At 31.2% G+C, this 25,528-nt stretch overlaps 1 protein-coding gene across 1 annotated transcript; it reads right to left on the bottom strand.

Annotated features, from left to right (window-relative positions):
- Positions 1–9,194: 9,194 nt before the first annotated feature.
- LOC112754838 (E3 ubiquitin-protein ligase PRT1) lies at positions 9,195–19,017 on the bottom strand. Its single transcript, XM_025802623.2, has 7 exons — positions 18,765–19,017; positions 17,920–17,948; positions 17,641–17,820; positions 16,391–16,765; positions 16,084–16,284; positions 13,704–13,783; positions 9,195–10,014 (listed from the first exon to the last, which is right to left on the bottom strand). The coding sequence occupies exons 1-7, from the start codon at positions 18,842–18,844 to the stop codon at positions 9,682–9,684; spliced, it is 1,278 nt and encodes a 425-aa protein (XP_025658408.1). The 5' UTR covers positions 18,845–19,017; the 3' UTR covers positions 9,195–9,681.
- Between the last annotated feature and the right edge of the window lie 6,511 nt (positions 19,018–25,528).

The raw sequence follows: 25,528 nt of genomic DNA on the forward strand, positions 1-25,528 counted from the left end.
GTTAAATTATAAAAATATACAATAAACCCTAAACCCTAAACCCTAAACCCTAAATATGAATCTGAAGAGGTCTTCATTTTCTTATAAGTAATGAAAAAAAAAGAAGAAATGAGAATGTTTATTTTTTTATTTTTAAATATCAAACTATAAGAATAATTAATAAAAAAATAGGAGAATATAAAAATTGTGTACCTGAAAAAAATCTTCGTAATTCATCATATATATCCTTATTAATAATTTTTTGAGTCTTGAAAAATTGTCAGATTTATTGATTATAAAAATAACTATATAAACGCTTCAAGATTATTCAATTAAATTGATTCCTTAATATATTGATTCCTTAATATAGTAGGGACAAATTCAATTAATTCAATTAATTATAGATTTGATAAAATAATTTAAAAATAAAAAATTTATTTAAAAATAAATATAAAAATTTTATAAGTTATTTTATTTTTTAATTTTATATTCATAATTTTAATAGATAAAAAATATTTTATTTTTTAATTTTATATTCAATTTATTAAATTATCTTTAATTTAAATTTTTTTTAAATTATTAATGTATACTTTTATTATATCTTCTTATTGTATCACACACTATTATTTTCTCTTACTATTATTTCTATCGTACACTATTATTGCCTTATTCTCTTTTCTCATTTTCTTCTTCTCCTCACACCTTCTCTTTACCCAATCGTAATTAATTATCACAAAGTACTATTATCGCAACTTTCAATCTTGTCTATCACTTTGATCTATAATCATTTATTATGTTAACTTTTATGAGTCGTTGAAGTGTTGTTAAAGAATTGGTTTTTGTGTCTTCTGAATATCTAAATGTATGAAAACAGTAGTTTTTTCTTGATATGAATTTTAAGTTGTCTTATTATTCTATTAAAAAAATGTACGAAATAAAACATTCAAAATTTTTGCTCAAATTATCAAAATTTGATGTCAGTAATCCTTAAAAATAATATTAAATACATTATTTTAACTAATATAACAAAAATAGTATATTAATGTAAGTTTTTAACTAATAATTATAAAATTAAGTTGCAATTTAATATAGACCCTTAGAATAAAAGACTGTCATTACTTCTTACATTTGACTACTATTATATAAGTTGTATGTTTGTTTTATTCTTAATCATCACTTGATATAACTCATATTTAATAGGTTAAAAAATTCTTTCTTTCTCTCTCTTATATTCTTAACTTCTTCTATAATAAATTTTTTACATTATCTAATACATAAAATGTCACATCCTTACATTTATCTTAAAAGTTAAAAGTTAAAAGTTAAAAGTAAATTATATTAGTATTTTTAATAAAATTAAAATAAAAAGATAAAAAGCTACTGAAAAGAATAATATTAAATTTGAGTTATGCTATGTGTACACCAAAGTCCGCCACCCGTATAAAATACATGCTAGAATACAAATATACATTGAAAATAAATTAAACTACACATATATTTATTATACACAAATACATTGGTGGCTGATTTTGGTGTACAAATAGTATTTTTGATTAAATTTTATGTTCTTTTGTACCAGAATATTACAATTTATTAGATTATTATATTATCTTTGTACTACAGAACAAAAAATAAAATTCTATATCTTCTTATTGTTACTTATTTTACTTTATTTTTATTACAGTTTATTGTATTATTATATTATTTTTGTATTATATAACAAAAAGTAAAATTCTATATCTTCTTGTTGTTATTTATTTTAGTTTATTTTGGCTATCTAAATTAGCCTGTATAATATTGTAAAGGTTGAAACTGTTTTTAACAGAAAATTTAGATATTTATTGTGTTATCAGGTTATTTAAAAAAACTAACTCATAGATATTATTATCCTACCATATCTTTAATGTTATATGTCAATCTAATATTTAATAAAAAAAAATATTAACCGACATAGAACTGATTAAAAATTTAAAAAATAATTAGCAAAATATCCTTTGAGAGTTTTTTCACTTTACTATTGATACATACATTTTCTTTTCCATCTTTTATATGCCAATCAAATAATCAATACTATATACCAAATAAATAATATTTAATTAATTAATTTTTTTGAAATATAAATTATTTATTTTAATTGAATTATAAACAAATTTGCATATACTTAAATGTCAGAACTTTACATCATTAACAGTTTAGGAAATAAACATATCAATATTTTAACAAATCATTGGTAGTTACAATTTTTTTTGCGTCTTTTTATGTCAATCAAATAAGAATTTAATTTTGATATCCTATTAGTGTAAAATAGTTTTACATGTACATCTAATCACCATCAAAATTAAACTCATCAAATAATCAGGACTATATGCCAAACAAATAATATTGTGGAATAAAAAATTAGTAAATTTTTTGTTGTATAATTGATTTAATTTAATTTAAAAATAAATATTTATGTACTCAAATTTTAATTACAATACTTTATATAATCAATAATTTAGAAAATTAAAAAAATAACATCATTAAATACAAAACAGTTTAAAAAAATGAGATTTAACTAAAAGGTAAATATTGATGCACTTAAAATTTAAAAAAATATTCTACATAATTAATACTTTAAAAAATTTAAAAATTAATTTTATCTTGTACAAAATCGTTTAAAAAAATAAAAAAAATTAACAAAATAATTTATAAGAGTTCTTCGGTTCATTATTGATAGGTATATGCATATAAAAAAAATTAAAAAACAAATATCAGATAAAAAATAATTTTTTAAAATTAAATTGATGAAAGAAAACTTTAGATGTGAAAGATAGATTAAAAATATATAAGAATTAATACAGTTTGGTAAGTAAACTGAAGAGAAAGGAAAATGAAGGTGAAAGTTATGCGTGAAATTAATAACTATAGCAAAACGGTATAAAATTTGCAATTGTAGTGAATGGAAGCGAGGAAAAGATGGAGGCGATACAATCACGATATTGAAGGAAGGAGAATGATGGCAACAGTAATAATACAGAAAAGTGCACCTAATGGTGAGAGGAGAAGCACTAAAAATTGAATAATGAGATTAACTATTGGTATAAAGTACTCACATAAAGAATATACCCAAAATAAAATGATAAGATCGATAAAAAAATTATTTATCACTCCTAATTATTTTTTTTCTCCTTTCATACATGGCGTCTAAAATCAACATTTAGCATAGTCACTATCTAGTTCAGAAAATCACAAAAACTTATCCAAATAATTGTTACATGCAGAGAAGCAAATTCAGAATTGGAAAGAGAAATAAGAAAAATTGAAAACGGATAAAATTAATAAACGAATAAATTATTGGAATAAAGAATTAAAAAAGAGGTTAATCCGTATCGACATTATATATTGTTATAGATTTTTATTTGCCTGTTTTAATTGTAGTCAATCGGGCTACTCTTATGTTTGTGGTACCTCCACTTGTGTTTGGCATTGGAGTTGGAATTGGAATTGAAGTTGTATCAATTAATATGACAACTTGTTTTCTTGTCGAATCATCTCCAAATAAGTTGCTATCTTTGTTCTTCGGTCAGGTGTTGCTATCTTTGTTCTTCGGTCATTTTCTGTCTTCTTCGCCTAGCAGATTCTGTCCAAGTGGTCGACGTTGACGTGATTGTTGATTTCGTGATAGCAAGATGCAGAGAAGAAAAACGTTTGCGAGACCAAAATTGAAAGTGAAAGAGTAATTTAATTTTGTTGGGAGTTAAGTACGACTGAAGGTGGATCAGTTTTTTATTGAAAGTGGGTCAGTTTTTAAATTGAGTACGTAGTGGTAACAGTTTTTTATTGGAAGTAAATCAGTTTTAAAACATGTGGTGGGGTTGAAAGTGAATTAGTTTGATAAATTATTTTTTTGATAAAAAAAAATAGAGGACGTAGTAACAGTTTGTTATATTGAATTCAGTGTTTAACAAACTTAAAAAAATAGGGGTAAAATAGAGAGAAAAAATTGGATACTAAATTTTTCTATCCCATTATATATTGGTATAATCCATTATATATTGGTATAGATTTGATTAAGGAGTACTCTTCTATATGTAATTTTTTTTTAAATATAAACAATAGACATCAGAAAAATATATAAACCGTGTATTATAATTTAATAAATTGGTATAGATTTAATTAAGAGTACACGTTTATATGTAATTTTTTTTAAGATAAACAATAGACATCAGAAGTATTTAAACCGTGTATTGTAATTTAATTAATTTTGTTATAGAATATCAATAAATTATGTTATTATTTGAAATAAAATGAATTAGTTTTAAATTTTGTCATAGGTAAAAATAATTTTAAAAAAAAATAAAAAAATTAAATACATAGTAACAGTTTTTTTTATATTAAAAGTGAAGTGGGTAAAATATTTTTTTGAAAAAAAAGAAGAAAGAGGGTAAAATGGGAAGAAAGAATTGGATACCAAACTCCTATATCCCCATTATATATTGGTATAGATATTATAGATTATAGATGAGATTAATTTTTATAATCTAACGTGAATTTTTTTTATTATTTTGTTTGTCATTTGAATACTATCCATAAAAAATAGTTACTTAAAGTAAAATACTATATAAAGAGAGACAACGAATTTTTTGATTTATCGTTCTGGTTTGCTTCTTATTAATCCTCACTTAATAAGTTATTAATAGTGAAACACTATTTGATGGTAGTGAATTTTTGTAATTAGTTAAAAAATGTCAACTTTTTCTTTCTCTTTCTCTCTATCTCTCTCTACGATTTTGGACAAAATCAATTTTATTAGTAAAAAGTTTTTTAAATTTAGAATATTTTTAACTTCTTATATAATAATCAGACTTAATAAATTACCAAAATTTAAATCTATTTTCTTGAACTACTTCTGGATCATATAATTGGAATCGTTTAAACGAGAGATCTTTAGACTCTAAAATTTTCAAAATAAAAAAATATAATAAAATAAATTAAAAAACCTAATAAAATAAAATAGTTTAAAAAATAGAATATATATAAGAAAAAATAATAAATTAAAACTTACATGGTCCATGAGATAGAAAAATAAAGAGAAGAAAATAATCATTAAGATTAAAACAATAAAAAAAGTATAACACAGTTCTTATCTTACCACATTTAAATATTATATGTCTATCTAATAATCAATAAAAAATAATATTATTTAATGTAAAATAGATTAAAAATAAAAAAGAAATTAACAAAATTAATTAATAAATTTCTTATATTAGGTCGCCATATTATTTGAAAAATTAATTAACAAAGTTCTTATATTACTACATTTATTATGTTATATGTCAAACTAATAATCAATAAAAAAAATATTATCCAATATAAAATAGATTACAAATAAAAAAAAGAAATTAACAAAATATGTGTGAGAATTTTTTATTCTACTATTGATAGGTGTAGATTTTTTTGTATCTTTTATATGTTAACCATGTGACAAATAAATAATATTAAATTAATTAATTTTTTTGCAATATAATTTAGAAATTAATAAATGTCAAATCAAGTACTCTGTATAATTAAATATCAAATTCAATACTCGCGTCTTATATATATGCCACTCAAATAAATTGGCCAATATTCAAAATAAATAATATTATAGTAGATAAAATTAATAATTTAATTTAATTTTAAAGTAAATATTTATGTACTCAAATATCAAATATAAATAATACTTTACATAATCAATATTTTAGAAAATAAAAAAAATATTACATAGCAATTAAAAAAAATAAGTTAACCAAATATTTATGGGACTTTTCTTCATTCATTCGTTAATAGGTAAAGATATATAAAAAAATAAAAATACATATCAAATTGATAAGATAAAAAAAATTGTTTCTTTTTACATTAAATTGATTAAAAAAATGAGACATAGTACTATTTTTATATGTAAAAAGTTTAGAATAAATTAAAAAGATAGAGGAATTACTGAAAATATAGATTAAATAAGTAAATTAGAGAGAACAAAAAAAATATAAGTGAATGTTATGCGCGTGAAAGCAATAACCGCTGCAAAATCGTCCAAAATTTGCAACTGAAGGCAATGGAAGATGATGGAGGCTAGGGTATTGAAGAAAGGAGAAGAATGAATAGCAAGAAAAATACAGAAAAGTAGAAACTAAATTAACATAGAATTAAACAATAAAATATGAAGATAGTGAAGAATGTGAAAATATTTATTTTCATTCTCGTCTATTTTTTTTATTTATTAGCAATTCCGTCTGCATTTTTTGAAAGTGAAAGAGTAATTTAATTTAATTGAGGGTTAAGTATGACTGATGGTGGAACAGTTTTTTATTGAAAGGGAGTTAGTTTTTAAATTGAGTACGTCAGTTTTTTTTCGGTTTTAAAATATGTCGTGGGTTGATACTGAATCAGTTTGATACTTTATTGTGGGTAAATTCTTTATTTGATAAAAAAAGAATAAAAATTATGGAAGACGTAGTAACAATTTATTATATTAAATTCATTGTTTAACAAAAAAATAAATAGAGATAAAATAGGAAGAAAAAATTGGATACCAAATTTTTCTTATTCCCATTATACATTTGTATAATTCATTATACATTAATACAGTCCAATATGTAAGATAAATGATACTGGGATAGACAAAATTAATAATTTTATTTTATTTTAGAAAAAATATTTATGTACTATAATCAATAATTTTAAAAATTAAATAAATATTATTGCAAAGCAATCTAAAAAGTTAACAAAATATTTATAAAATTTCTTGATTCCATAGATAAAGACATATAAACAAAAATAAGAATACATATTAGATAAAAAAAATATTTTCTTTTTACATCAAATTAATAAGATAAAAAAATAATTCTTTTACATCAAATCAAATTGATTAGAAAAAAAGATAGAACTATTTTTTACCTGAAATATTGGAAATGAATTAAAAGAATAGAAGAATGACCAAAAATATAAATTAAATAAGTAAATTGAAGAAAAAAAAAATGTAAGTGGAAGTATGCGTGAAGCCAAATTAAATTTGCAACTGCAACGGATGGATGACGATGGAGGCGATAAAATTGAGGATGTTGAAAAGAGGTGAAGGTGGATATTATTGAGGATGTTGTCTTTGAATTTTATTTTAAAAATTAAAAATTAGTACTCAAAAATAAAATAAACCATGAATATAAAATACCTACCATTTATACCTATTATTTGGACCATTATAGTGTCGATTTCTATATTTTTCAAAAGGTAGAATATAGATACCTGTGTTTAACAATGAAGTTGGCGTATGAATTGTATCAACTCCATCATTTGCATAACCAAAATATAGCAAAACACAGAAAAAAGAATCGACAACAGCCAGACGACATATTTGTAAGTGGAGCAGTTATTTAATTTCCTCACGATTGCAGCAGTTATTTAATTCTTTTGTGGGTTGATGACTTTTTTTAATTAAGAAACAAAAATGTATTATTACTATTTTGTCCATAAATTTGATTTGTAGAGTGAATTATTTGAGGGTAAATGATGTCTATAAAAATTGGACACCAAACTCTGGTATTGACTTTATATATTGGTATAGATAATAATAATAATAATAATAATAATAATAATAATTTTAAATTTGTACATACAAAGCTAAAAGCATCAACAAAAAAAAAATAATTGAAAAAAAACTCATATAAATAGAAATAATAAGAACTTCATAAATAAAACAAGAACATGTATAAAGGGTTGGTAAAAGAAAATAATTTTTTCTAGTGAATAGATGAACGCTAATAAATGAACGCAAAATCTAAAATTTTTTACTTCATGTGAACGGAGTTAGAGTACCGAATCACATTTGCTTTCACAAGATAAAAAAAATAACCAAATAAAAAATTGAAGCGTTCAAAAAATTTGGATGTATTTTTCACATTTCAAACGTCAAACCAGACATACCCTTATAAGTCATAGATGTCTTCTTTGAATTTTTTTTTTCTAAAATAAAATAAATAAAATTTTAAATCCTAAACAAATTAATTAAACTTTATTTACTCACCTACGTATTTTTTTTAGTTGCATGCAAAATCAGAATACTTTTAGATGATCAATCCTGCTAAATAACTAATTAAGATACCAGTCAAGTACAGTCAACTATTAATTGGGTTGCAAGAAAATCCAAAAAATACTGAAAACATGTAATTCACTCCAAAATGTCAATTTTACTACCACAATAAAAAATAAAAACCATCTGAAACCCTCCTTTTGCAAAAGCCTCCTTTTGCAATGCTTCCCTCCGCCATGCATGTGTTTCCTTCCGTCATGTGTGTGCTTCCCTCCACCGCTTCCCTTCGCCGGGTCGTTGCCCCTCTTTTATGCGCCTCTCTTCGACGTGGTCAACCTCCCCGTCGTGCTCGTCTTCCTTCACACAACCATCGGCGACAGAACCTTGAGCACATTGCGAAGGAATACGATGTCATTTCTTTATTGGTTTTGGATGTTATCTTGTTTATGGTTTTGGATATTTTTTTTAGAATTTTTAGATATTACTAATTGTTATGTTTTGATTTTTTATGTTTCTTGATTTAAAAAAAATAGAAACATAAAAAATATAATAAAAAACATCTAAAATTATTGTAAAAAAATATTAAAAATTAAAAAAAAACATCCAAAATGTAACCAAAAAAATCTAAAATCATTGTATAAGAATTTTCAAAAGTGATCCGAAAAAGAGACAGAAAAAGAAAAGAGAAGAGAGGTGAAAGAAATAGAAAAGTGCACGTATTTTTAGTGTAAAACTAATTTTTTTAAATTTTAAAATCAGAATTTTTTAAAAAATTAGTTTCTTGGCTGCATATAAAATTAGTTTTCTAGACTTTCTCTTAGATGATTTACATGCAAATTGGGGTAATCCTCTCCGATTTTGTACACAAATCCGGGTATCCCTCCCCTATTTAGATGCATATGAATTTTATTTTCCCTTCTTTCGCTCGTGTTGCGGTTCTTCTTTCAACATTAGGGGCAGAGAGAAAAAGAAGCAATATAGGTGCAATCATTACAAGAGTAGACTCATTCACTTACCCATCATCCAACACATCCCATTTTTTGTCAATAGGTGTAGCAATTTTAATATTTTATAGAGAAGCTAATGCTTCAAGGTCTTTCGTTTTTTTGGGTATTCCATCTAGTTCAAAGAATTTTTTTTTTAATTTATAAAAAAAAATTGCCGTATTCACTTATTAAAATATGAAGCATAAATATATCACCCGAGGGTACACAAACATTGTTCAGTGTTAAATAATATTCTGGCATGAATCCACTATCTCAATACAATCACTCCTATGCATACCTCGAATGATAATACTAACAACTCTCCCATAAACTACATAAGATTACGTTGTAGAATATTTCTGTACATTCTCATACATATCAGCCAGAATCTTGGAATACCTATGTTACCTAACCAATATGGCCAATATTATAGGCAGCAAAATGCTTACCATCCATCAAGGCCTGAGAGAAAGCAAATTGCCTACATTTAGGGTCAGTGAAGTGCAGACACAATTGGCACAAGCTGGAGACGAATTCGACGAGGCCAAGCGGATTTAAGAACAGGCATGAAGTGTTGGAACCAGATGGATTAGCAAGGAGTTGTAATTAGTGACCTCACCATAACCACCAACAGAATAGCACACAATTCCGTCGATTTTTCTTTCCTTCTTCTCAGAGGGGCTCTCTGTGTTCGTTCTGGTTATCTTCATCAAATTCGTCGGGCAGACTGGATCTTTGGATATATGTTCGGAAATCTTCATCAACTTCGTTGGGTGAACTGGGATCTTCGGATACATGTCCTGAAATTTCCAGAGACTCGTGTGCATACCACCCCCCAACTGATCTAAAACCTTGTACAGACTCAAACCTGTGCTCAGGTGTGTGCTGCTGATTGAATCGGCCTGGAAGCTTTGAATGCGTTTTATGGCAATCACCGCAAAGATCAAAACCAATTTCTTCCTTACAGTCAATGCATTTGTATCTCTCCCCAATTATCGGATACATCTGTAACGACAATCCACAATCATTACAGTGACACATCAGAAAACTACTAAAAGGAAATCATTAAAACATGAAGAAATACATCACATTCAGCGAAAAGAGGAATCTCAGAAAGATCATATCTTGACATTGATGGATAATACATAAAGTTAACTTGTGCTCCTGCTTATTCTATAATGCAAAGAGGAACCCAAGGTTTTTAGTTGAAAATGGAAAAACAATTGGATGATTATATTGTCTATTTTATATCTTGTTACACAGGATTCATGATAACATGAACTATTATATAATATACCCTCACAGTTTTTACAACCCTGATGATGATTATATCACATCAATGTTGTGAACTATGCATGGATTAAAAAAGAGTTGTCTAATTTATTTTTATTATAATTTTGGCAGAAAAAAGACTCTAGAAAACTAGACCCAAAACCAACCACATCAGTCAATAGATTAGAAATAGCCCAAAAATAAAAAGCGATCAGGCAAAGAGAAGGCAGCAAAAAGGGCAAAAAAAAAAAAAACAATTAGAAAGAAATAAAAAAAGGGGCATTATGCCCTGTGCCACTCAATCGAGAACGAATGGTATAAATAGAGGGGCTATCATGGTCATGCCAGACACGAGTCTGCCATGGTGCCACCACCTTTGCTAGCAGTGTGCAAGACAAAGGGGACATAGGTGGTGGCTATCAATGTGAGGCATTTTGAGCAAGAACGACACATTGGTGCTCTACAGCAATAATGCCTAGCTGCAGCTGTAGGTTTTGAGATGATGTGGTGGTAGAAGTGGTGGTGGCAAGGAAAGTGACACGCTTGTGTGTGATGGTGTATGGTGATCATGATCAAAGGTGCATGTTAAATGGAGGCTGTGATAGGGGTGCTTGTGGGCAACATTAATGTGAGTGATGACAGTATCGCTGATTTGCATTAACTATGTACGTGATGGGGTTTATGCTTATGAAAATGAAGTGCTCAGCGTAAACTAATAATATGGAGCAATGTTATAGATAGATGAAGACACCAATATCCACACACTCAAGAACATGAGATCCACTAGAATTTTTATCCTATCATTCTTTTCTCTCTTAACTCCGCCTATGTTACACCTGCCGTACATAGTTGGTCCCAAACCCGGATAAAAAAGAAAGGTTGTGTTAGGCTTTCGACAACCAACATAAAAATTTAGTCGAATCTTCATGACATGGATCAAAGACGTTATTGCACTACAAGTAACAAAATGGGTCGGCATAAAGGCTAGAGAGTTGGATACCTCAGGGTTCAAACTTCGGTATACAGGAAAGGTGAAAAACAGGAATGGAGTAGGTATTATCGTGGATAAGCAGTGGAAGAAGCATGTAGTGGATGTCAATAGGGTGGGTGATCGGATCATCTCTATCAAACTTATGATGGAAGGAGGTACTTTTCATGTGATTAACGCCTATGCATCGCAAGTGAGTTCGGACAAGCAACACAAAATAAGGTTTTGGGAGAATCTAGAGAGTTTAGTCTAAGACATACTTTCGAGAGAGAAGATTTTTTTAAGAGATTTAAACGGGCATATTGGAAGAGAAGTGACTGGGTATGGAAGTATTCACGGAGGCCATGGTTTCGAGGTGGTTAATACCGAAGATAAAACTATTTTGGACTTCTCCTCAACCTGACATTCTCATCACAAATACATGTTTTAAAAAGAGAGGCAAACATCTTATAACCTATAGAAGTGGCATGACAAACTCTTAATTCGACTTTTTCTTTTTGAGGAGCATCGACCAGAAATTTTGCATTAATTGTAAAATTATTCCTGGAGAGAGTTTAACAACACATAAGATGCTCGTCATGGATTATCGAGTTGAGCAAAAGTTAAAGAAAAGATATCATACGAAAAATCCAAGGACGAGGTGGTGGCGAATGAAAGGTGAGGAACAAAAAAGCTTTCTAAAACGGATAAGAGAAGAGACAAAGTGGGAAAGAGATGGAAGGAGATGGCAGAAGTAATTAGAAGAACAGCAAAAGAAAGTTTTGGTGAATCTAGAGGGATAGGACCAAGAGACAAGGAGTCATGGTGGTGGAATGCGAGTGTACAAGAAAAGATAAAGGCAAAAAACGAGTGCTTTAAATAGTGGTATTTGTCCCATAATGCAGATAACTAAAAAAAATATAAGACGGCTAAGAAAGAGACAAAAATGACTATAAGTGAAGTAAGAACAAAAATATATGATGGTCTCTACCAATTTTTAGACACCAAGCAAGGAAAAAAAAGTATATATAGAATCGTAAAGAGTCATAAAAGAAGAACAAGAGACTTGGATCAGGTTAAATGTATAAATAATAAAAACGGAAAAATTTCGGCTCAAGATGAGAAGATCAATGAAAGGCAAATTTTGGGTGCATCATTAGGATAATGGAGAGATTGAACAGAATGTAAATCATAGGATCCAAACATTTTGGTCAAAATAACGAAGTGCGTCCGATTTTATATGTGACAAAAAAGTGCCTTTAAAACTTAAAGGCAAATTCTATCGCACTACTATCACAACGGCTATATTTTATGGTACAAAGTGTTGGGCGACCAAAGGAGAACACGAACATAAGTTAAGTATGACAAAGATAAAGATGTTGACATGAATGAGTAGTCATATGCGTTTGGATAAAATAAGAAGCGAAAATACAAGAAAGAGTTGAAATAACACCTATTATGAAAATGATAGTGGTTTGGACATGTGAGAAGAAGACCAACAGAGCACCCAGTTAACAGGGTGGATGAGATGGAAGATAAACAAGGGGTGAAAGACAAAGGAAGCCCTAGAAAGACCATCCATGAAGTGATCAAACGAAATCTACATGTAAATGGCCTCTGTTGACATGATATATGATAGAGTTCAATGACGTCGTTTGATCCATGTAGCTGACCGCACCTAATGGGACAAAGTTTTGTTGTTGTTGTATTCTTTTCTCTCTTCTATCTACAAGACTGCATTTGGAAGGGAGATTGGGATTGAGACTGGGAGACAGAGACAGAGAGACTAAAACTAAATTAAGTATTTATATTGTGTTTGGTGTAAAATATATTAGACTGAGTTATATCTCAATATTATGTTTAGTTTAAGATAAATATAGAAATTAAAGGGTAAAAAATTTGAAAAGTTAAATAAAGGTATTTTTGAGAAAAATTATTATTAAAGTTTCAGTTTCCGTCTTCAAAAATTCTAATCTCTTGTGTCCCCATTTTATAGAGGTACTGAAAAAACTGAAATTGTATCCTGAAATTGAAATTTTAGTTCCAGACTCTAACTACCGAACATAATACCGAGTCTCAATCCCCCAGTCTCAGTATCAGTCTCTGAAAACAAATGCTACCTAAGTTATACACTAAACATGGGTTCAAATATCTTTTTCTAATATCTGGATGATTCGGTGTGCATGCATCAGCTTATGTTATAGCTTTAGTCTGTGTGTGCCTTTGAATAGATGATACCGTGTGACTGATCCAAAGATTGAGAAAATCTAAGACCTTTTGAAAAGGTGGTTATGGAGTTCAAACTAAAAAGCTGTTACAAACATACCTACTAAATTTATAAAAATATGAGCTAGTTTCAAAGATAGAAAGGGGCGGAGTTGGAAAAGAGCATGTTAATAATAGAGCAAAACAAAACCTAAAACAAAATGTAAGATATTAGGAGATTTCATTTTACCCCACAAAAATCACATCCAACTCCTATGTGAATTCTTGATGGAAGACCAGACAATTCTGCTTCACCATTTCCTGATGAACCTGAAAGCAGACAATACATAGTAACGCTGTCACAAATATATCAAATAAATACCAAGATACATCATGAGTTAACCACTGTTCTAAAATATGATCTATTTCCTTTCATTTCCAAGAAATTCTCATACACGTAATTTTCTGTCCAAAAAACTACTAAAGTTGTTAAATGTGTGTGAGTCTGAAAGATGGACAATGAACAATATTACACTACTATTTATTGAAATTTAAATGATAATTAGAAGAATAGGATAAATGATCATTTAACTCTACATTATTTGGTCATTGAAGATCAAGTTTTATAAGCTATTTAGCTCAAAAGTTTAAACTACTAAGCAAAGGCACACAAATGGTTTTGTCTCAGTGAGTATATTATCTTACACCTGCGCAATATTATCTAACAAATGGTTTTGTTTATTTTTGGTTGAAATGCGTGGTAAATATGGTAGACTACATAGGGAAATATTGCTCTTTGCAGCTTGCTGAAGTGTGATTAATTAAACAGATTAAAATTAGTATTTCAACTTGTACCTAAAAGACAACAAAAATTTATTGGTAGGCTTTTCCACCAAAGACTTACTACTTTTAATTAAATCTCACATAATGTCATCTAAGAATTTCGTAAGTTGAATAGAAATCAATAATCGAAGCTTTGTTGAGCTCCTTATAGCAACAAAATTAAGAAAAATTGCATCTTCTTCTTATTATCACTTAAACAGTGAGTGTTGCTCTGAGAAATAACTGATTTTGATCTTTAAAAAAATCATCAAACCTTAAGCCCCCTCTGAATGGAGACAAATTAAAGACAAGAAAGATAAGCGTAAGTTATTAAACAAGAAAGGAGATAAGTCTAACTTAGCGTCTAGGCAAACCTTAGGGAAAATCTGATAGAAAAAAGGCCTCATGATGACCCTTTGATTAGCTAGTATTAGAAAGGAATAAGGAGTTAGGAAGCTATGCATTGGTATCAAAGGAATTGCGAGAAGGGTTTCACAAATACCCTCATGAATTGTAGTTTATTGTTCTTGTGCTAGGCTCCTTGATCCAGAGCACTCTAGTAATGCACAGATGTTGTGTCTCCCACTCTCCCTTCAGTTCTTCAATATCTATATCACCTGTTTTACTCCCAACCAAGTCACTACAGTGTATATATATATATATATATATATATATATATATATATGTATATATAATCTATGTTATTCAGGTTTTTCTGAGAAATACTTCAACGGGTTGAAAAGAAATACTTTTGAAGAAATATTTATATTTTTTATTTTTATCTTTAAAATTAGATTTTTATTATAATTTTGTCTATTTATTTAATTGTAACCGGGTCAGCAGGTTTAACTGTGACCCACCGGTTGAAGTAGTAACCCGGCTGACCGGTTCGGTTTTGACAACTATGTCCGCACCCATCTACCATCTAGATCATCACTAACCCCACATCATCATCATCATACATGTCTTATCCCCAATCCGCTAGAACATCAACCATCACCATCCTCACGCCACTACATTTACTTGCAACACCTTCACCGCACTGCCATAGTCATCCCTCTCAACCCCACCTCCACCTCCACCTCACATGTGCATATACCATATCCCTCACTTCACAGTTGCTGCCGGTGCATCACCTTCACCACTATCACGATCACACCGGCGCCCCCTTCTCCACTCCCATCCACCTTCACCCCACCAAAGCCGCATCACCATCAACCCCACACTCACCCTCACCATTCGCCACTCACCTCCATGATTCATGATCTGTAAGTTGTAAACTTGTAATAAGCTAGATCTAGTTGGTGGTGATGACCGAATGGTTGTCGTTGTTGTTGTTTGAAGGGAAGAAGATGAAGAGAGAAGAAGATGTTGGTGATGGTGGTTGTGGCTTGGTGGCAGTGGCGGTTGGGGTCCCGTGAGAGAAGAAAGAGGTGATGGTGGTGGAGATCGAAGGGAACGAGAAAGGAGAGGATGAGAGAGTGGAGGAAAGAGTCGCAGTGGAGGTTGGGGTATTGTAGTTGATGTTAACGGTGATGAAGGACCTAACTCTAAACGGATTTATTGAAAATTTTTAGTCATATTGTAGAGCTCAATACATGTTTGATCCATGTAGTTAACTCAGCTAGTAGGATAAGACTTGGTTATTTCTGTTTCAATTTGATTTCTTATAGTAAAAAAAAAAATCATCTTTTTAGTATTGCCAGTTTCTATTAATTAGAATTATTTCTCTCCCAGTGGTTTGACTCAGAATTGCATGATTCCAAAAATGTTTACAAAAGAATAAAAAGTAGGGAAAAAATACTTACAAGATGAGATCTTAGGTTTGACTTTGACTTGGCTAAATTGAGCAGCATCTCTTCGCTTTGCATATTCTTCTGGAAATTGTTCCTTCAAAAAGTGATCAAGGGCCAAGCAAACTTTTGGAAATCCTCTTGGATGCAAACTTTGACAAATTTGGCATTTAAGCACCTGATCGTCTATGTTCATCATGCAAACTTCACAGAATACTGTACAAAATGAGCAAAAAGTGAATAAGCATATGTAATTAACTTTTCTGCTACTGATGACCTTAATTCATTATAAATGGAAGAAAACATTTAATGCATCGAGTACCATGACCACAATTAAGAACAATAGGATGAAAGAGCAATTGCTTGCACTTTGTACAAGTCACATCTGCAATTGTTATTTTCTGTTGCTGATTGTGCTTGTCATTCTCGGGTACTTTTTTTCCTGCAATGGAAGTTGTTCCCATAACCTCAGGCGTTCTATTGGATGTGTCTTCATAAATGATGGCACCTTCTTTTTCTTCATGATTTGAAGAGCCTGATTGTTCCTTACATTCACAAGTTTCCAAGTTGCTTGAGTTGGATGAGGGATCTTTAGTAGCGCTAGAATGTGAACTCTCAGGATTATCAATTTTAGCTTGTGATCCACATATATCATCATCAAATTGAGGGGAGAAATATCCCAATTCCTTTTCTTCCTCTGAAACACAAGAAGAATTAGTATGGTCAAACTCAAACTTTACACAACAAAGTAGACAGAAAGATATTTCTCTTTTATGATAAATGCAATTTTAAATGACAGTTGCATCAAGATGGAGGAAGAAGAGATGGAATTAGAAAAGCAGGGAAAGAAAATTCACATATTAAAGTTAAGGTTAAGGTTAAAGTTGTCTATACTTATTTTTGCATAATCTGCACGGGTACTCAGTTATCATGTTCTCTTCATAAACATATAGTGGGTTTAGAACTTTCCTTGTGCTCTGCCTAAAAGAAAAGACCTCCTAAATACTCCAATCAAGAAATTCTGAATGCAAGGGAAGAGGCTATCATTTTTATCCCAAAATGAAAACAGAATGCAAAACAGCCAAGCCGTAATAAGAAAAGTATCGCTCAATCCACTCATCAGCCAAAGTCTTGTGATGATAAACATAAGAAATCTTCTTCCAAAGTTTGCAAAAGGCAACTACAACAGTGTAGCAAGCAATTACAATTTACAACAGCAGTCAGCAAGGTACTCTATTGCAGTGGAACTTCCACAGCCCATATAACATACATTTTTTTTTTATTTTCGTTCATTGTTTGCTACGCTGTAATGTCTAGCTTATCACAATAGGTTAGGATTAGATTAAATCAAGGGCTTTAAGGTGTTGCCACCTGAGTGCATATCTAAAACGGAAACATCAGATAGTGTGGTTCTAGAAAGTAATGTACCTTAAATCTAGCCAGTCATAATCATGCAACCACAAATCGGATATATAAATTGCGCTCAGAGTTTAAATTGGCTAATCTGTATAAGCCTATAAGGCTCATGACACTTATATGCTGATAGAGAAGTATTTAGAAAGAGAAACATACCAAGCACCTGATGTAACCTCCTCTTGTAAGCATCAGGATACAGCTTAAGAAGCAAAAAGTGAAGCATTTGACAGATTGTTGGAAAGTGATAGTATGATTGTCTACAAATCGGACAATGAGACTCACGTATAACATCCATTGATTTATGGACGCACCAGAAACAAGATAGATGACCACACGCTGTGAACAGGGATGAAAAAAATCACAAAAAATGTGAAAATCTATCACATAAAAGTGCTAAAACCTTACATGTAGCTTTAGAAATTGATGCATCATTACCTAGTACAATGGGCTTGTGCAACAGTTCTCTGCATTATAGAAGCAAATTCAAATAGTGCAATTTGATAAAGAAAATAGAACTAAGACATCATAGACCAACTTAATGCAAAGTCACAACAATCCAGCCTTTCTAGACAGGAGAATGCTATGATGCACCAAGATAAACTTGGTATATCGTAAAACTAAGATAAATAACACAATGGTATATATCTTAGCACAAAACTTATAACCAATAACTTTTATTAGATCTTCAACATTGAGATCATCTTGGTTCATCATACACTAACTTTAACTTGGTGCATTTATGTTGTTCCTAAATGGAAGAAAAACCAAGATTCAAAGTCCAAATAATTCAGCCAAATCATCTAAACCTTCCACGGTATAATGAAGCTGCAAGAAGCATACATTGGTCAAACTTAAACTGCAATAATACATTGACTTTTTTTCTTTTTCTTTGGGGGGGTAAATAACAATAAAATCACCACTATAACTTATCAAAATATAGACTACCTTAGTTCTTATTCTTATTCTAATAAATAGGGTTTAGTTACCACCATCGATCGAATTTTGAGATAATACAAATGCACTTGTACAGAATCCAGTTCCTTAAAATAATCTTACTCCAAATCGTTAACATCAACTAAACTTTAAAATCAGAAATTACAAAAAATATTAATGAAAAAAAAAATGCCGAGAAAACAAAGCTTTCGATTACGAACAAGCTTTCAATTAAAATAAGGAGTAAAAACAAATCAACTTGGACAGACCACAAAAATGAGGATTAATAATGAAATAAACAAATAACAATAATCATAATAATATGAATAAAGAAAAGAGGGTGTTACAGGCAAACACAGCAAACAAAGGAATCAGAGATTTCGTCATCATGTTGCTCGCTTTCTTTAATGGCTGCGTTGGCTTCCATTCTCGTAAGATCGATAAACAGAGAAGGAATGGATTTAGATTAATAAAAGGTTCCACTTTGTTATTTATTTTCGATAATTAATAATAGTGGATGTTAGAAGAGGTATCTAGTTCTTAGTATCTTACGGCCTTCAGAATTTCATATCACAGGCGTATGTTGTTGGCGGCCCAATTAGATTGTAGGATTTTTTTTTCTTCTATTATAAAATAAAATAAAAATTTAATTCCTATAACAAACAAGTGTAATAATTCGTGCTATACACGTGATAAAATTGAAATTATAATTTTAAGTTATTTTATTAAAATTAATTTAAATTATAATTATTTGATTAATAAAAAAGTAACATGTCATGCATTGTTTGTTTTTTCTTAATCTGGTATTAAGTGTATCAACTCTAATGTAGTTATTAATCATTTTTATTAACATACTCTAATGGCAAGCACGTAGCAGCGCAACGAGTTTGTTCTTTATGTTGTTGAGTGGCCACTAAATTTGTTTATTTATTTAGGTTTAGGACTATTTTTGGGTTTGGTTGTAACATGGAGCTATTAGACCTCAATTATGATGAATTTCATGATCCTAGTCAAAAGAAGAGGAAAATTGCTAGGTAGATTTATAAAAATATGTGAGGTTATTAAATAGGTGGGTTAGCGAGTTCTTTGCTGTGATTGTGTTTGGAGTTGAATTAAATGGGTCGTGCCTGTATTCGTATTTATAATATCTATTTAGTTTAATTTTTATTTTTATCATATGTTAAAGTTAATTTTAAAATATTTTTTAATACACCGTGTGCTAATATTAAGAGTATTTTTTAAAAAATATATACGTAAAAATAGATATAATATGATTACAGATATAACATAAACAAATATATTAAATAAAAAGTTAAACCAATATGCTTACCGGTGTATTTGGTAAGTTTTGCAAATTAGAGAATAAATATGTATTCGATTACTTGGTGATCACGTAGATAATTGAGTAATTAGATTGCATATTGATTTCATAGTGTGCACTTTATTTTTTCTTCATTTCTAAATAAAAGCGGAAATTAAGAGAAATAAGTAGTAATATATCATGAAAAAGGATAAAAAATTTTGCATATAAATAGATAATTATTACAAAATAAAATCTCATTGTGAAATATTAAACTTTCATATAATATAAATCATGAAGATCAACTACAATATAATGACCACTTTTATCTGTTTTTGACCATGATATAAGTTCTCTTTTTTCGGTCAAGAGTCCATTAACATCTAAATTGAAAAAAAAAAAACTGAATTAAAAGTATCAAATTAAGAACAAATAAATGAATAATATAATAAATTACTTATAAATTAAAGAGATTTTATCAATTTTTTTTATACTAAATGATAAAACTAACAATATATTAATGAAAGGATATACCTTAAAAAAATTCACAAATACAATTTTAAACATTTGTATAAATTAAATGTTAAAATTTATGTTATTGTTAAAATGACGCTATTATATAATTTCTTGGCAAAAATTAAAATAAAAAATAATTTTGTGTAGATTAATACAAAAATTAACTATGTACCAAATAAGTTAGACTGTTTATTTGTTTGTTTTAATATATCAGTATGAGCAAGAAAATTGAAATGATTGTAAGAAATTTTACGATCATCGACCGTATTTACTATACGTAACTCCTTTTTAAAAATTATTATTGGAAGATAAATTTTGATTGATTCCTCAGTCACAAAATTTGAGAACACATAGATTATCCCCTCAATCAGTTCATTCTTAAACATTTTTGCCAAATAACTCTTGATTGAATAATGAATTTTATTATTGTAAAATATTTCTCCCCTTAATAAGTTCATTCTTAATTATTTTTTAATCATTTTTTTAGCTTACAATCATTTAATAATTTTTTTATTTTTTATTATTAATGTTATCGTATGTGTAATCTTCATAAATTATAGTAATTTTTTTATTTATGTATACGTATATATTAATTTTGTTAAATAATTCTAAATATTTCCTTATTTATGCATACATATATATTAATTATATATAAAAATATTTAAATCACAGATATTAATTATTTTTTGTTATGATTATTTTTTATTCTACAATTGTGTAATAATTTTTTATTTTTTATATTCATGTATATTCTCCAATCTCTATTCATACGCATGATTAATAATTTTTTTAAAATAGTGATGTTTTAATTTTTTTTCTTTCACGTATCTTCGTATGTTAGCAAGAAAAGCAAAATCACGTATTGTGACTCTCTTTCTTTTACCACGCCTTAATTTTAATTAACCAATCTTGTATCTACACAATATAATTAAACTTTTAATCACTCTAATTTATTGATGAATTACACTTCTCTTAATAATTACATTACTAATCTGAAATACAAAAAAAAAAAGAAAAAAATAAACTTAAAAATTAAAAAAAAAAAGAAATTTTATTATAAAAATTAAAAATAACATATCCAAGAAGAATAGTGGTAATATATAAATTGAGGTAACAATTTAAATTTCTCTAAAACTAATCTAATTAAATATCAATATTAGAACTAAATTATTTAAGTAATATTTAATCTATTATAGTATTTAGACACGTATAGATTAGAGTTATTCTCGTAACGATAGCCAACTGAAACAACATCATAAGTTCGAACATTTAGAACTCATGCAAATTCAGACCATCCCCTTGTTAAATAAGTTTCATCATCCGCTATCCATGCAATGCGACAATGTATAGAATTGCCACATTGAGAAACTAAACTGACCATTATTCCCCTCAATGGCATTGCGTTGATGTAAAAGAAGGCTGGTAATTTTTTAAAAAAAAAACACAATATATTATAAAATTATTTTAATTACGAAATGTTTAAAATAAAAAAATTGAACTTATTATCAATCGTTGAAATTGCATCTCCGAGTTTGATACGAATTTACCAAAACTAAACTTAAATTGAGGAAATTCAATCTCATTATGTGCTCTACTTTGAAAATTTTCGAACAGAAGTAAAAAGCATGGAGGGGATGGAACTTGAACTTGGCCTACAAAGTTCTGTGAAAACAATTCCTCAATAAAAAATCGAGCTACTCCCAAGAAAACTAACTTTACCCATATCCCATTAGGTTGGTCATAAAATGTGAGTAGATCTAACCATCATTCGATAAAATAGAGTTTACTGCCCCTTCTTTTGACGCTTACATCCATGTAATTAGAACCCGAATCAGTGAATACAACTTGAGATTGTATTTGATGGATGCGGTGCATTGTAAACGATTGTGGTAAAAGATAATCTCACTAGAACATTAGACGAAAAGAATAAGTTGGAGTAAGAACAATAATTAAATTATCAAAAGAATAATATAATAGAATGAGCATATAAAAAATGTAACAACCCATCTTTTATCATGTCATGACCAATGCTAGCCGCCAGGAACTACTTCACGGCTTTTCTTAGAGACTCTAGACCTTATATTAAATATATCCATATGAGCCTGTAGCGCTAATCGAGATTGCATGTCAGATATATAGAAGATATAACAAAATAGGTAATAAATAAATAGATAATACATACATGAAGCATAGAAAATACAGAAACATAGTAATATCATTGTTCATACCCTGGCCCAACACTAAAAGTCCCAGGTCCTAATAGAATAAAAAGGGCCCAATCCATAGATTGGTCTCCACCCGTAACCGACCTCCTCCAAGGAGGTCGGATTCAACACAAACTTCACTACGAGGAAGTCGGGATCGAAGATTAGCTGCCAGATAACACTTATTCAAATAAGTAACTACCCCTAAAATCTCTCAACCCACTTCCAGGAGGCATATCTCAACTTCCCTAAGATAAAGGGACGGTTATCCTCCTTAAAAGGTGGAACTACTCCAACAGTGGTTATTGGTTCACCACTATAAATACACTGACACCCCTCAAGTATCTCTAAGTTCCAATACTCTCTAAACCTGCTTAGGCCCTTGCTAACTTAAGCATCGGAGTGTCTTTGCAGGTACCACCCCCATTCTCTCATACACACTAGTCGAACAGAGGCTCCCTGATGCGAACCAAGTCGGAGACTTTCTTCTTTAGACGATTAGGCCAACCCAACGAGTCCAGTCACTAATCTCTGGTTACCCAACATAACATTAGCGCCATTGCCGGGGACCTGAGAGATCAACCAGTAATGGTGGACAATTCACCCGAAGATGGCCACACAGCGTCTGATTCTGAGCAAGAGAATCTAGACATTGGGAACAACGACGTGGACATAGCCACCCACCAAGGGGTAAACAACCAGCATAGAGAAGGCACCTCTGGGTTGAAAGACTCAAAGACAAACTCTTCTGAAGGGCGTGAATCAGGAAAGGAAGGACAACCCCATGCAGCCGATTTCATGGGATTGTTCCACGGCCACCAAGGGAGCCTGGAGCAGTTGGAACAAGAACTGGAACGGCAACGAGAGGCAGAGAGAAACTTGAGGAACAAAATCGAGCGATGAAAGGAGCTCGAGAAAAAGCTCCTAAAGTTAGAATCTGCTCTCAAAGGCCGGAGTTCTCGCAGTGGCCAGGAGGATTCTCCACTGGGAGGGGAAGACCCATTCAGTGAGGACATAATGAGGGCAAAAGTTCCGAAAAATTTTAAAAGCCCTGATATGGACCTCTACGATGGGACCACGGATCCCAAGCATCATTTAAGCAAATTTAAAAGTCGGATGTACCTGGCCGACGCTTCTGATGCTACTTGCTGCAAGGCTTTCCCGACCACCTTAACGAAAGCAGCGATGAAGTGGTTCGATAGTCTTCCCCCAAGGTCGGTCACTAGCTTTGACGACCTCTCACGAAAGTTCCTGATGCGGTTCTCTATCCAGAAGGACAAGGTAAAGCACACGCCAAGGCTCTTGGGAGTAAAACAGGAGGCTGGAGAACCTTTGAGAGACTACATGGAAAGGTTCAACAAAGCGTGCTTAGAGATTCAAGACCTGCCCATGGAGGCAGTGATTATGGGCCTAGTAAATAGACTCCGAGAAGGTCCCTTCTCCCAGTCCATCTCGAAAAGGCACCCGACCTCCTTAAGCGATGTACAGGAAAGAGCTGAGAAGTATATCAATATGAAGGAAAACGCCAGGCTCCGAGAGCCAGGTTGGCGACATGAGCTCCCTCACTCGTCAAAAGAGAAAGAGAGGGAGCCCAAGAAAAAGGAGGAAGTTGGCCCGAAAAGGCCTAGGAGATATCACTCCTATACTCCTCTGCGAGTTTTCCTAGTTGATGTATACAGGAAAAATTGTCATACTGAAAGGCTACCTCCCCCCAGACCCATTAAAAACAAAATGGGGGGAAGTCGTGGCGACTACTGTGAGTACCATAAGATATATGGTCACTCAACGAACGAGTGCTACGACCTAAAAAACGTGATAGAAAAGCTGGCTAGAGAAAGTCGGCTTGACAGATATCTCGTCGAAAGGTCGGATCAACATGGGAAGAGGAAGCGAGACGACTAGGACCGAAGAGACCCACCACCACAGACCCCAGAAAGACATATACATATGATCTCAGGAGGATTCGGAGGAGGCGGCCTCACAAATTCATCTCGCAAGAGATATCTGAAAGAGGTCTTCCAAGTCGGGGCGAAGCTCCCGACCTCCCTACTATCTCTTTCACTAAAGAAGATGGGCAAGGCATCATTGCTGGACACGGTGATCCAGTAGTGATAACATGGTTCTTGCCAATGCCCATCTCCACAGAACCCTGGTGGATCAGGGAAGCTCAGCCGACATCCTGTTCAAACCAGCATTTGATAAGCTAGGGTTGGACGAAAAGGAATTGAGAGCTTACCCCAATACTCTTTATGGGATGGGGGGCACCCCAATAAAGCTACTAGGATTTATACCCCTGCACACGACTTTTGGAAAAGGGGTGAAATCCAAAACTCTGAGTATTGACTTCATAGTCGTCGATGTGGGGTCAGCCTATAACGTTCTAATAGGCAGGACCACCCTAAATCGGCTCAGAGCAGTGGTCTCCACCCCTCACCTGTGCATGAAATTCCCAACGCCAGAGGGGATAGCAACCATCAGGGGAGATCAGAAACTGGCAGAGAAGTGCTACAACGAAAGCCTGAACCTGAGAGAAAAGGGCAAGGAAGTTCACACCATAGAGCTCGGTGGAGTTAGAGCTAAAGAAGAGTTGCGGCCGCAACCAGGGGGAAAAACTGAAGAGGTACAAGTTGGAAAAGAGGAAGGAAAAAACACCAACATAGGGGCCAGCCTAAGGGAAGACCTGAAACAAAGGCTGATAAAGCTCCTACAAGACAATTCTGACCTCTTCACCTGGAAAGCTTCCGACATGCCAAGGATAGATCCCGAACTTATGTCACACAAGCTTTTAGTATACCCCGGATCGCGACCTGTCCAGCAACGAAGACGGAAGCTCGGGCCGGAACGGGCTCATGTAGTGGAAGAGCAAGTACAAGCCCTCTTAGAAGCCGGCTTCATCAAAGAGATCATGTATCCGTCATGGCTGGCAAATGTAGTGCTGGTCAAAAAGCAAAATGGCAAGTGGAGGATGTGCGTCGATTACACTGACCTGAACAAGGCGTGTCCCAAAGACCCATATCCACTTCCAAACATTGATACCTTAGTAGACTCCAGCTCGGGGTATCAATACTTGTCGTTCATGGATGTATACTCG

Source organism: Arachis hypogaea, chromosome 16, assembly GCF_003086295.3.
Source record: "Arachis hypogaea cultivar Tifrunner chromosome 16, arahy.Tifrunner.gnm2.J5K5, whole genome shotgun sequence".
Lineage (NCBI taxonomy): Eukaryota > Viridiplantae > Streptophyta > Magnoliopsida > Fabales > Fabaceae > Arachis > Arachis hypogaea.

Bases quoted from the DNA above. Each gene is read 5' to 3' on its own strand.
- LOC112754838 (XM_025802623.2), bottom strand. From the start codon at position 18,844: ATGGAAGCCAACGCAGCCATTAAAGAAAGCGAGCAACATGATGACGAA. The intron at 17,949-18,764 runs GTAACACCCTCT...TCTATAATGCAG, and splicing joins TTTGTTTGCTGTGTTTGCCT to AGAACTGTTGCACAAGCCCA. The intron at 17,821-17,919 runs GTAATGATGCAT...CCCTGTTCACAG, and splicing joins GCACAAGCCCATTGTACTAG to CGTGTGGTCATCTATCTTGT.